Below are 14,044 nucleotides of genomic sequence, written 5' to 3'. Positions count from 1 at the left end.
GAAAAGTATGGACCCTATACTTTTACAATATTTATTTTCTGTTTCGTCAGGAGCAAACATTTTGACTTAGTCGGGGTGTTGACTAATTTGAGTTAATCCATACGCATGTTTTTGCCAAAGCAGAGAGACCTGACCACTGTTCAGAGAGTGAAGAGAGTCCCTCTGCATCAGGAGAAGAAAAAAAACTATTTAGTGAGAAGGGAATTCTGAACAGACACCAGAAAGTACACACTGGAGAGAAGCCATACAGTTGCTCCGTGTGTGGGAAGAGTTACTCTTTATCGTCAAGTCTCACAAAACACCAGAGAACGCTCACAGGAGAGAGCCAAGCCGCTGGACAGAGATCACAACAGCAGGTGTCTGTAGCTGTAGAGGAGGCTGGTGTCAGTCTGGTACTCAGTGTTAAAGTAAAATAGGAGGAGGAAGATCATGCCTTTGGTTGAGTTCAACGGGGTTATTTTGTACTATTTATGGCGTTGTTTTACAATTCATTCATTTCCTTTGGGTTATTCAGAGTAGGAGAAACATAGTTAATTCGTCAGGACCAAACAGTTTGATTTAGTCAGGGTGTTGACTAATTTGAGTTCATCCATGCTATCTTTTTCTCATAGCAGAGAGACATGACCACTGCTCCGAGAGCGAAGCAAGTCCTTCTACATCAGGAGAACCTGAACAAAACCAGGAGAATCACACAGCTAAGAGCTCTCAATGCTGTTCAGTGTGCGGACAAAACTGCAACTACATATGAGGATACACACAGGAGAGAATCCTTACCCCTGCTCTGTGTGTGGAAAAGGTTATCAGACCTTCACAAACACATGACAACACACACCGGTGACAAACCTGCTCTGTGTGTGGGAAGCAATTCAGTGAGAGGGGCAACCTTAACACACACCAGAAAATACACACAGGAGAGAAACCTTACCCCTGCCCTGACTGTGGGAAGAGGTTTGCTAACACAGGAGCCATGAAAATACACCTGCTGAAGCACACAGTACTCCTGAAACAGAAGTGGCTGCACACAGAAGATAAACCTCACTCTTGCTCTATCTGTGGAATGACTTTCTATACATCGTGGAATCTCACTAAACACCAGAAAAGACACACAGGAGAAAGGGGTCACGTCTGAGGGAAAGGGTTCTCTGAATCCACACACCTGAGGGCCCATCAGAGGATGCACACTGGGGAGAAACCTTACCAGTGCCCTGACTGTGGGAGGGGCTTCTCACAATCAGGAAGTCTGAGAAGACATCAGCAGATCCACTCAAGCGAGGCTGGCCAGGTCCCTGATGCTAGCCTAGTCCCTGCTGATGGTGATGCTCTTGATCCACCGACTGACTGTACCTCCAACGACCATCTGTCAACGTTACCTGAGCACCCCGAGGGCCTCCGAAAGATACCTGGGATTAGTGATGCCTTAGTGGAACTGCAGGTAAAAGAAGTTCTGATGGAGAAGAAGTTGGGTTGGAAGCTACTCATCATGGTAAGTGGAGGAGGTCCCATTCTCTCCTATTCTTCATGAAGGGTGCGTTCATTCACTCCCCCTTGTGGATTCAATAGGAATGGAGTGATGCAAGAAACTCCCTCAAGCCAATGCTTTTACACTGACCCAGTATTTTGTAAATCAATGAGGGGGAGTGAGCAGGTGTACAGTTTGGGGGAAAATGGAATCAGACTGCAGTCAAACAACAATACCATAAAAAAATAGAATTCCTAGGAAGGGTTTGGAACCTCTAACCCTGGTGATTTGACTGGTAAACTCATGGGGACACTCACAATGGCTGTGTTGTATTGTGATGCAATCATTTCCATTTTGAAATGTTCTATCAACCGATGCTGGATTGCACTGCCTCACATTCACTCTCAGCCATATTTGCTCGCATTGCTGGTCCCGTATTTTAGAATTTGTCTGCATTTTATGCATAAATGTATGGGATATTAGGATCCTCTTGTTCTAACCTGGGTATCTTCAGTCCACCCATTGTGACATCATTGAATTGAATGATTGGATTCTATTTCTATAAACGATCCAACATGAACTCGTTTGCTGCTTTGTTATTCCCATGGGAGAGTTTAACCAGGAGGAGAGTCCCTCTACATCAGCAAAACCTGAACATCACCAGGAGAGTCACACAGCTAAGACCTCTCACTGCTGTTCAGTGTGTGGAAGAGACTGCCAAAAGCTTTCATCGCTGGAAAGACACATGAGAACTCACACAGGAGATAAGCCGTACAGTTGTTCTGTGTGTGGGAAGCAGTTCTGTGTAAAAAATACAACTTGAAACTACCAGAAAGTGCACACTGGAGAGAAACCTTACCCCTGCCCCGACTGTGACAAGAGCTTTGTGTTTGGGCATGACCGTTTGTGCCGGAATAAAGTGCCTATTTTTCTTGAACCCTTTGCTCTCTGCACCTGACTCCTACCTTCCACTCCTATTCATCCGTGACAAAGCATTTTTCTACGGCTGGACATGCTTTCCACCTGGCTACCCGTAGCAACTCGTCCAAGCCTTCCCCATTTCTCCTTCTCCCAAATCCAGTCGGCTGATGTTCCGAAAGAGCTGCAAAATCTGGACCCCTACAAATCAGCCGGGCTAGACAATCTGGACCCTTTCTTTCTAAAATGATCTGCCGAAATTGTTGCCACCCCTATTACTAGCCTGTTCAACCTCTCTTCCGTGTCGTCTGAGATTCCCAAAGATTGAAAGCAGCTGCGGTCATCCCCCTCTTCAAAGGGGGAGACACTCTTGACCCAAACTGCAACAGACATATATCTATCCTACCCTGCCTTTCTAAGGTCTTCAAAAGCCAAGTCAACAAACAGATTACCGACCATTTTGAATCCCACCATGCCTTCTCCGCTATGCAATCTGTTTTCAGAGCTGGTCATGGGTGCACCTCAGCCACGCTCAAGGTCCTAAACGATATCTTAACCGCCATGGATAAGAAACAATACTGTGCAGCCGTATTCATTGACCTGGCCAAGGCTTTCGATTCTGTCAATCACCACATCCTCATCGGCAGACTCAACAGCCTTGGCTTCTCAAATGATTGCGTCTGGTTCACCAACTACTTCTCTGATAGAGTTCAGTGTGTCAAATCGGAGGGTCTGTTGTCCGGGCCTCTGGCAGTCTCTATGGGGGTGCCACAGGGTTCAATTCTTGGACCGACTCTCTTCTCTGTATACATCAATGATGTCGCTCTTGCTGCTGGGGAGTCTCTGATCCACCTCTACGCAGACGACACCATTCTGTATACTTCTGGCCCTTCATTGGACACTGTGTTAACGACCCTCCAGGCGAGCTTCAATGCCATACAACTCTCCTTCCGTGGCCTCCAATTGCTCTTCAATACAAGTAAAACTAAATGCATGCTCTTCAACCGATCGCTGCCTGCACCTGTCCGCCCGTCCAACATCACTACTCTGGACGGCTCTGACTTAGAATATGTGGACAACTACAAATACCTAGGTGTCTGGTTAGACTGTAAACTCTCCTTCCAGACTCACATCAAACATATCCAATCCAAAGTTAAATCTAGAATTGGCTTCCTATTTCACAGCAAAGCATCCTTCACTCATGCTGCCAAACATACCCTCGTAAAACTGACCATCCTACCAATCCTCGACTTCGGCGATGTCATTTACAAAATAGCCTCCAACACTTTACTCAATAAATTGGATGCAGTCTATCACAGTGCCATCTGTTTTGTCACCAAAGCCCCATTTACTACCCACCACTGCGACCTGTACGCTCTCGTTGGCTGGCCCACGCTTCATACTTGTCGCCAAACCCACTGGCTCCTGGTCATCCACTGGCTCGCTGGTCACCATAGCATCACCCACCTGTAGCACGCGCTCCAGCAGGTATCTCTCTGGTCACCCCCAAAACCAATTCTTCCTTTGGCTGCCTCTCCTTCCAGTTCTCTGCTGCCAATGACTGAAACAAACTACAAAAATCTCTGAAACTGGAAACACTTATCTCCCTCACTAGCTTTAAACACCAGCTGTCAGAGCAGCTCACAGATTACTGCACCTGTGCAGAGCCCATCTATAATTTATCCCAAACAACTACCTACTTCCCTACTTTATTTATTTTGCTCCTTTGCACCCCATTATTTCTATCTCTACTTTGCACATTCTTCCACTGCAAATCAACCTTTCCAGTGTTTTACTTGCTATATTGTATTTATTTCGCCACCATGGCCTTTTTTTGCCTTTACCTCCCTTATCTCACCTCATTTGCTCACATCGTATATAGATTTGTTTCTACTGTATTATTGACTCTTTGTTTTTCACCATGTGTAGCTCTGTGTTGTTGTATGTGTAGAACTGCTATGCTTTATCTTGGCCAGGTCGCAATTGTAAATGAGAACTTGTTCTCAACTTGCCTACCTGGTTAAATAAAGGTGAAATAAAATAAAATAGTTCATTCAGTATAAACATAGTTCACTGTTTTATCTTTTGTTTTATATGTAATGTGGATGCTTTGGTGTGTTTGGACCCCAGGAAGAGTAGCTACCTTGGCAGCAGCTAATGGGGATCCCTGATAAATACAAATGCAACATTTGGCAAATCTAACCATAAGTCTATCCTCCTGATTCCTGCTTACAAGCTAAAACTAAAGCAGGAAGGGCCTGTGACTCGCTCAATACGGAAGTGGTCAGAGGACACAGATGCTACAGGACTGTTTTTCTAGCACAGACTGTACACAGTGACTGTACATACACGTCCCAACCAGAAGCCATGGATTACAGGTAACATCCGCACCGAGCTAAAGGCTAGCGCCGCCACTTTCAAGGAGCGGGGCAACACTGAAGCATGCATGAGAGCACCAGCTGTTCCTGACTACTGTGTGATCACACTTTCTGTAGCCGATGTGTGCAAGACCTATAAACAGGTCCTCACTGTGTCGTCACTGATATTTGACAGTTTGAATAAGTTGCCGTGTCCAAACATTTGAGTGGTAATGTTTATACTAGGCTGTGTCAGAGGAAGGCCCAAAAAATTGTCAAAGACTACGGTCACCCGAGTCATAGACTGTTCTCTCTGTTACCGCATGGAAAGTGGTACCGGTGCGCCAAGTCTATGTCCAAGAGGCCCCTGATCAGCTTCTACCACCAAGCCATAAGTCTGCTGAACAATTAATCAAATGACCTCCCGAACTATTTACATTGACCTCCCGAACTATTTACATTGATCCCCCTCCATTATTTTTTACACTGCTGCTACTCGCTGCTTATTATCTATGCATAGTCACTTTGCCCCTACCTACATGTACAAATGACCTTGACTAACCTGTGACCCCGCACATTGACTCAGTACCAGTATCCCCTGTAAATAGCCTCGTTATTGTTATGTAATTTTCTTGTGTTACTTTTTTAATCATTTTTTAAACTAGTTTATTTATCTTGAACTACATTGTTGGTTAGGGGCTTGTAAGTAAGTGGTAGAAGTTGGTATTTGGTTGTTATGTTTTTTTCATGGTTGTGCAGAACTGGTCAGATCATGATTGATCGTACATTCCAGCACAGTAGGTGGCGGCATGCAAATAAACGTTTGTTTGCGGACCGCCATGATACCATAGAAAAAGATGAACTGGTGGTGGCGGTAACGCAGAATGAGTCGGCAGCAAGTCTCGTATGGACCGGAAGTTAGGCCGGAAGGAGGAAAACACTAATGTAGCTAGCTGGTAGCTAACCATGCATATATTATTTAGTGTACTGGTAAATATTGTCAATAATTCCTCAGGTTTCTATCAAACTGTAACATTAGTAACAAGCTAGTGTCCCGTAGAGCCTTCTGCTGTTTTGCGGTAATGCGGATTGACAGAAGAATCTAACCCGGAAGCTGGCCTGGAAGAAAGAAGATCCTTGTGTTGATAGCCAGCTAGCTTAGTTTGGTAGTGTCTGAAATGTGTCTGACATCATTTGCTGTCGTTTAAATTAGACTTGGATTTTGCCCAACTCGGACTATATACGTGGAGTTAGCGATATTTTCAACGACCATTTCATACAGTTTTGCTATCTGGTCTATGAAAGTAAATTATCTAGCTACCGTTGGCCTAGCTAGTTAGCAATCTGAGTTGTATGGAAAGTAATCCGCTAGATAATGTGACCTCGTGGTGAACTGTCGGGGATTTGAGAAGAATCTGCTTTAGTTTAATTCAGTGACCCAACTCTTTCATAGGAAACTATTTCTGAAGAATTCACGATGAATGAGGTAAGAATGACTGTAACTAATGCTAAACCAGTCGGGATGGCGATGCCTAAAGAATTAGCTAGTTAGATCATTCATTTAGCTATGTATTAAAGCTTCAATTAGTAGTTGAAACGATCACAAAGGGTCTTGCCTCCGCTCTCAGAAGCTAATAAAAAAGCTGAGAGGTGGCCTGAAGAAATGTAACCACTCTCAAATTCATAAACAGAGCTATTGATGCAAGGACTGACCATCCATGATATGAAAATTATCGTTTTAACCATGTTGTGAGGTTAAATAGTATTTGTTTACATTTACTTTGTTTACAAACATCGGAGTAAAACAAGTTTATATTTTGGGTTCTGATTGGTATATATATCTAATTCAATCTTATTCTTTGTTTTAGGATTTTGCCGACCCATCCAACCCCCCTCTCTCCTGCTCCACTGAACCCAACCCTCCAGAGTCACTGGTTCCTGACTCTAACCATAGAGACATCGACACCTGCAGTGAAATACCCAGATTTAACATTGTAGTCAAGGAGGAGGAAGACTGGGACGTGGATGATACTGGTAAATAATCATGCTTCATTAATTACATCTCAGAGATTACACTTTACTCTTGATCCACTACGAGTAGAGCCACTACAGTAGTGAGTCCAGACTCTCTGATCCAGAGTTACTACAGTTAGTGAGTCATTTAGCAGACTCTCTGATCCAGAGCCACTACAGGTAGTGAGTGCATACATTTTCAAACTTTTTTGTTGTTGTACGGGTCCTCCGTGGGAATCGAACCCACAACCCTGGCGTTAGACGTGCCATGACTTACCAGCTGAGCAAACTATCTACTAGCCCGAACCTTACCCTTATTCTAAACATAACCCTGGCCCTAACCTTACCCTTATTCTAAACATAGCCCTGGCCCTAACCTTACCCTTATTCTAAACATAACCCTGGCCCTAACCTTACCCTTATTCTAAACATAACCCTAACCTTACCCTTATTCTAAACATAACCCTAACCTTACCCTTATTCTAAACATAACCCTGGCCCTAACCTTACCCTTATTCTAAACATAACCCTAACCTTACCCTTATTCTAAACATAACCCCAACCTTACCCTTATTCTAAACATAACCCTAACCTTACCCTTATTCTAAACATAACCCTAACCTTACCCTTATTCTAAACATAACCCTAACCCCTTATTCCTAACCCTAACCTTACCCTTATTCTAAACATAACCCTAACCTTACCCTTATTCTAAACATAACCCTAACCTTACCCTTATTCTAAACATAACCCTAACCTTACCCTTATTCTAAACATAACTGTAACCGTGGCAAGCAGTTGCTAAGCAACAGATAGTCCATCTGTAGCTGCTGTACAGATGGACACACTATTTGTTTAATTCAATAAAAGGGTAATTGTTAATGGAATAAAAACACAGGACAGTGACTGATAATATCTATAAAATAGTCATACGTTTTGTTTACCTCTTGAATCATTCCATGTCATTTCAGGTAGCCATGACAACCACCATCACAATGATTCTTATAAAATTGCGTCTGTAGTTAGTAACAGATAAGATTCGCTTTCCTGCAACATAAATTTTTGTTGTTGAAATTACCTTTAATCTCTGAGAAATGAAGCTAATTGATTGAATCCAAATGGGCCCTTTTTGATTTATAGGATTGACATAATAGTCAATAAATACCCACATCTGATCTGGACCAAACGTAGTCCTTCCACTGAGTGAAAAGAGTATGTGGACATCCGTCATATTTGTGGATTCGGCTGTTTCAGCCTCACCCGTTGCTGACAGGTGTATAAAATCAAGCACACAGCCATGCAATCTCCATAGACAAACATTGGTAATAGACTGAAGAGCTTCCGTACTGAAGAGCTCAATTGCCCCGATCAACTGTAAGTGCTGTGTTCTTGTGAAGCGCAAACATCTAGGAGCAACAACGGCTCAGCCGCGAAGTGGTAGGCCACACAAGCTCACGCGAACGGGACTGCCGAGTGCTGTAGCACGTAAAAATCGTCTTGTCCTCAGTTGCAACACACACTACCGAGTTCCAAAATTGCCTCTGGAAGTAACTTCAGCACAAGAACTGTTTGTCAGGAGATTCATGAAATGGGTTTCCATGAGCCTAAGATCACAATGTCAAGCGTCGGTTGGAGTGGTGTAAGGCTCGCTGCCATTGGACTCTGGAGCAATGCCAACGCGTTTTCTGGATTGATGAATCATGCCCGAATGCATAGTGCCAACTGTAAAGTTTGGTGGAGGAGGAATAACGGTCTGGGGCTGTTTTTCATGGTTCGGGCTAGGCTCCTTTAGTTCCAGTGAAGGGAAATCTTAGAGCTACAGCATACAATAACATTCTAGACGATTATGTGCTTCTAACTTTGTGGCAACTGTTTGGTGAAGGCCCTTTCCTGTTTCAGCATGACATTTCCTCTGTTCGCTGTTCCTCACCCCCAGAGCCAATTCCTCCTTTGGCCGCCTATCCTTCCAGTTCTCTGCTGCCAATGACTGGAACGAATTGGAACGAATTGCAGAAATCACTGGAGCTGGAGAGTCATATCGCCCTCACTAACTTTAAACATCAGCTGTCAGAGCATCTTACAGATCATTGCACCTGTACACAGCCCATCTGTAAATAGCCCATCCAACTACCTCATCCCCATATATATATATTTTTTTGCTCCTTTGCACCCCAGTATCTCTACTTGCACATTCATCTTCTGCACATCTACCACTCCAGTGTTTAATTGCTAAATTGTAATTACTTTGAAACTACGGCCTATTTATTGCCTTACCTCCCTTACCTCATTTGCACACACTGTATATAGACTTTTCTATTGTGTTATTGACTGTATGTTTGCTTATTCCATGTGTAACTGTGTTGTTGTTTGTGTCGCACCGCTTTGCTTTATTTTGGCCAGGTCGCAGTTGTAAATGAGAACTTGTTCTCAACTGGTCTACCTGGTTAAATAAAGGTGAAATAAAATAATAATAATTTAAAAAGTGAGGTAGGCCATAGAGGCGAAATAATTACAACTTAGCATTAATACTGGAGTGATGTGCAGATGATGTGCAGTTATGTTTATATACTGTTTTACCGAGTTCATATGTATATACCTATTTAACTACTGCTGTACACACCTTTCTATTCATATACTGACCTTATTGTCTATACACACCATTATTTATATATATATATATATTCCGGACTGTTCTGATACATACAAATCCCACCAAAATGTATTGTTAGGTAACACTGCACTGTTGGAGCTAGAAACATAAGCATTTAGCTTCACCTGCTATAACAACGGCAGAATACTGTGTGTACACGACCAGTAACATTTGATTTGATTTTAAGTGGAGCAGCCTTGATTTGGAGGTTCAAAATATCCCTGTGGTGGTTAGCTTAGGGCTAACTGTGCCAGGTTATCTCATGGGAAAAGCTAACATGTAGCATTTTCGAGAAAAGTATGGACCCTATACTTTTACAATATTTATTTTCTGTTTAGTCAGGAACAAACATTTTGACTTAGTCAGGGTGTTGACTAATTTGAGTTCATCCATATTTATGTCTTTACCACAGAAGAGAGACCTGACCACTGCTCGGAGAGTGAAGGGAGTCCCTCTACATCAGGACTACCTGAACAACACCAGGGGAATCACACAGCTAAGAAGATTCACTTTTGTTCAGTGTGTGGAAAGAACTGTCACAAGTTATCAAAACTACAAATACATATGAGAACTCACACAGGAGAAAAGCCTTACTCCTGCTCTGTTTGTGGGAAGCAATTCAGTGAGAAAGGAAACCTGAAAAAACACCAGACCTTGCACACAGGAGAGAAGCTGTACAGTTGCTCCGTGTGCGGGGAGAGTTTCTCTTCATCGTCAAATCTTACCAAACACCAGAGAACACACACAGGAGAGAGTCAAGTGTCTGTAGCTGTAGAAGAGTGTGGTTTTACACCACCACTGGTTATCATAGTGAAAGAGGAGGACGAGGATCCTGCTTTTGGTAAGTTAAAGGTACATAATTCTGTAAGGGCTTGAATTGCAAAACATTTGTTTTTATCAAACTGTATTACTTTGTTATTCGAAGGTAAAAATGTATAGTTAGTTCCACATTTTCGCATAGTTTATCCATCCCATCTTATCCCACAGCAGAGAGACATGACCACTGCTCTGACAGCGAAGGGAGTCCCTCTACATCAGGACTACCTGAACAACACCAGGGGAATCACACGGCTAAGAAGATTCACTTTTGTTCAGTGTGTGGAAAAAACTGTCACAAGTTATCAAAACTACAAATACATATGAGAACTCACACAGGAGAAAAGCCTTACTCCTGCTCTGTCTGCGGGAAGCAATTCAGCGACAAAGGAAACCTGAAAAAACACCAGACCTTGCACACAGGAGAGAAGCTGTACAGTTGCGCCGTGTGCGGGGAGAGTTTCTCTTCATCGTCAATTCTTACCAATCACCAGAGAACACACACAGGAGAGAGTCATGGTTTTACACCACCACTGGTTATCAAAGTGAAAGAGGAGGAAGAGGATCCTGCTTTTGGTAAGTTAAAGGGACTTATTCTGTAAGGGCATGAATTGCCAAACTTCTTTTTTTTTACCAATCATTGCGTTACTTTCAGTTATTCAAAGGTGGAAAAAAACATATAGTTCCACATTACACATGGTTTATCCATCCCATCTTATCCCACTGCAGAGAGACCTGACCACTGCTCTGAGAGTGAAGGAAGTCCCTCTACATCAGGACTACCTGAACAACACCAGGGGAATCACACAGTTAAGAAGATTCACTGCTGTTCGGTGTGTGGAAAAAACTGTCAGAAGTTATCAAAACTACAAATACATATGAGAACTCACACTGGAGAAAAGCCTTACTCCTGCTCTGTCTGCGGGAAGCAATTCAGTGACAAAGGAAACCTGAAAAAACACCAGACGGTGCACACAGGAGAGAAGCTGTACAGTTGCACCGTGTGCGGGGAGAGTTTCTCTTCATCGTCAAATCTTACCAAACACCAGAGAACACACACAGGAGCGAGTCAAGTGTCTGTAGCTGTAGAAGAGTGTGGTTTTACACCACCATTGGTTATCAAAGTGAAAGAGGAGGACGAGGATCCTGCTTTTGGTAAGTTAAAGGTACATAATTCTGTAAGGGCTTGAATTGCAAAAATGTTTTATTAATAATTATTTATATTACTTTCAGTTATTCAAAGGAAAAAAAACTATGGTGACAATTCCACATTTTCACTTAGTTTATCCATCCCATCTTATCCCACAGAAGAGAAACATAACCACTGCACTGACAGTGAAGTGAGTCACTCTACATCAGGAGAACCTAAAAAAAAACAGGAGAATCACACAGCAAAGAGCTCTCATTGCTGTACAGTGTGCGGAAGAGATTGCCAAAAGCTATCATCACTGCTAATACATATGAGAATACACACAGGAGAAAAGCCATACCCTTGCTCTGTGTGTGGAAAGCAGTTCCGTGTAAAAAGACATCTTCAAGACCACCAGAAAGTGCACACTGGAGAGAAACCTTACGTCTGCTCCAAATGTGACAAGAGGTTTGGTTTCGCCTCAGCCTTGAAAAGGCACCAGTGGTTACACGCAGAAGAGAAACCTTACTCCTGCTCTGTGTGTGGGAAGGGTTTCGGCCGTCCAGATCAGTTAAAGGACCACTCTCTGCAACACGCAGGGAAACCCCACTGCTGTTCTGTGTGTGGGAAGGGTTTCAGCCGTCCAGATCAGTTAAAGGACCACTCTCTGCAACACGCAGGGAAACCCCACTACTGTTCTGTGTGTGGGAAGTGTTTCAGTGAGAAGGGGTATCTTGAAGACCACCAGTCAGTGCACACTGGAGAGAAACGACACCCTTGCCCTGTCTGCAAGAAGAGTTTTGTAAGATTAGCAGGCCTTAAAGTCCACCTCAGATATCATACAGGAGAGAAACCTTACAGCTGCGCTAAATGCGGCCAGAGCTTCATTAGTTCTCAAAAACTTCAGAGACACCAGAAAACTCATGCTGGTTTACCACCTGTTGAGTTTCAAAACCCTGTTACAATTGAAGGAGAGCGGGAGGGAGAAGATGAGGAAGTTGGTGGTCTGATTAATTCAGATGGAGAAGAGGTTGGTTGGGATCTTCATCGTCTCGGTAAGTGGAAGCAGAACAGCCATGAATTACATGAATACAATATTGACTTTGAATGAACATCGCTCTTTTATTTAAAAATCCAATGCATCCATTTTTTTTTTACTCCATGTGAAATCATTTCTGGGTAAAAATGAAGTACCTTGCTGTGATTGTTTTCAATTAAAATGGTCAACGATAAACAAGCAACATCTCAAGCAAGAATTTTGCTAGGACTGTCTGGGAGTTGTCTGAGTAAAGAGGGGAAAACTGAAAATGAGCTGTTATTGGCAGAGCGGTTTGGAACTCTCTTTCTTATTGGTCTGTTAACTGCTTTACCGCCTGGTGATGTCACCAGACAGGCCAAAACTCCATCCCACCAAAACAGGCTGAAATTTCAAAATTCTAACAGCACTTACACTAAAAGGGTATTATCAGGGTAGCCTAGTGGTTAGAGCGTTGGACTAGTAAGCGAAAGGTTGCAAGTTTGAATCCCCGAGCTGACAAGGTACAAATCTGTTGTTCTGCCCCTGAACAGGCAGTTAACCCACTGTTCCTAGGCCGTCATTGAAAATAAGAATTTGTTCTTAACTGACTTGCCTAGTAAAATAAAGGTAAAATTTAAAAAAATAATAATAATAATTTAAAATAAACAGTATTTTGTGTGTAAATGTGTATAAAATACAGGAAATCGCATCACTGCACTGAACCTTCTAACCTATGTTGTCTCATTCACACAGACGAGAGTTCGGAGGGGAGAACCTCTACATCAGGAGAACCTAAAGAAACCTAGGGGAATCTCAAAGCTCAGAGATACAGTTGCTCTGTGTGTGGGACAGACCGGCAACGGTTATTTGATCTGAAAAAGACAAAATGACAGTGCACACAGGAGAGAAATCGTACAGCTGTCCTGTGTGTGGGAATAGTTTTAGATGAGCAGACCTCGTGAAACAACACCTGTGGACACACAAAGGAGACACATGGGGAGAAACCTTACCCGTGTTCTGTCTGTGGGGAGACTTTAAGCAAGATCGCCAGACCTTTAAAATGCACAATAGAGTTCATACAGGAGAGAAACCTTACGGCTGTGCTGAATGTTGCCAGAGCTTTTTGCCATAGTTTCTACATCTGCGTTGTTATATTGCTTATATAGGTCTATATCATTAGTAGCTTATTAATAATTTTAGGTAATGTAAGAATGATGCATTTAATTGTTTTTCTTTACTTTGTGTGTTATACTTATCTCTTGTGATTTTCTCCATGAGGGTGGTGAGAGAGAGACCCAACAACTTATTATATTATAGTATCCCTTCCTCGTAACCATGTTTGCCAGTGACAGTCTCTTCCCATTAAAATATTTTTGTTTGCCAAAAAGTTCCGTTGGTAGACCCATGTAATTCCAGCTCGTATTGCGAGGGTTGTTTTCCCAATGCTTTTTCAGTGCGTCTGTCTATAAAAGTGAATCCTCGTGATTGTATCGTCCTGTTCTCTTTTCGTAACCCATAGTAAAGATGATTCATTCTGTTCTCTTTTCGTAACCCATAGTAAAGATGATTCATTCTGTTCTCTTTTCGTAACCCACAGTGAAGAGGATTCATTCTGTTCTCTTTTCATAACCCACAGTGAAGATGATTCATTCTGTTCTCTTTTCGTAACCCACAGTGAAGAGGA

General features: G+C 42.7%; 1 protein-coding gene across 2 annotated transcripts; it reads left to right on the top strand.

Moving 5' to 3' along the window:
• Nucleotides 1-5,640: 5,640 nt before the first annotated feature.
• On the top strand, nt 5,641-13,899 carry LOC135533864 (zinc finger protein ZFP2-like). 2 transcript variants are annotated; one of them, XM_064961071.1, is made up of 7 exons: nt 5,641-6,220; nt 6,603-6,768; nt 9,810-10,238; nt 10,385-10,789; nt 10,943-11,368; nt 11,522-12,397; nt 13,114-13,899. In XM_064961071.1, exons 1-7 carry the CDS (start codon nt 6,212-6,214, stop codon nt 13,164-13,166), a joined length of 2,364 nt encoding a protein of 787 aa, XP_064817143.1. In that variant the 5' UTR covers nt 5,641-6,211; the 3' UTR covers nt 13,167-13,899. The 2 variants fall into 2 exon arrangements, with proteins under 2 accessions (XP_064817143.1, XP_064817149.1); XM_064961077.1 differs by lacking the exon at nt 10,385-10,789.
• The last annotated feature ends 145 nt before the right edge of the window (nt 13,900-14,044 follow it).

This window comes from Oncorhynchus masou, chromosome 5 (assembly GCF_036934945.1).
Source record: "Oncorhynchus masou masou isolate Uvic2021 chromosome 5, UVic_Omas_1.1, whole genome shotgun sequence".
NCBI lineage: Eukaryota > Metazoa > Chordata > Actinopteri > Salmoniformes > Salmonidae > Oncorhynchus > Oncorhynchus masou.
Note: the sequence above shows the minus strand (reverse complement) of the source record. Positions and strands in the feature narration are given on the sequence as shown.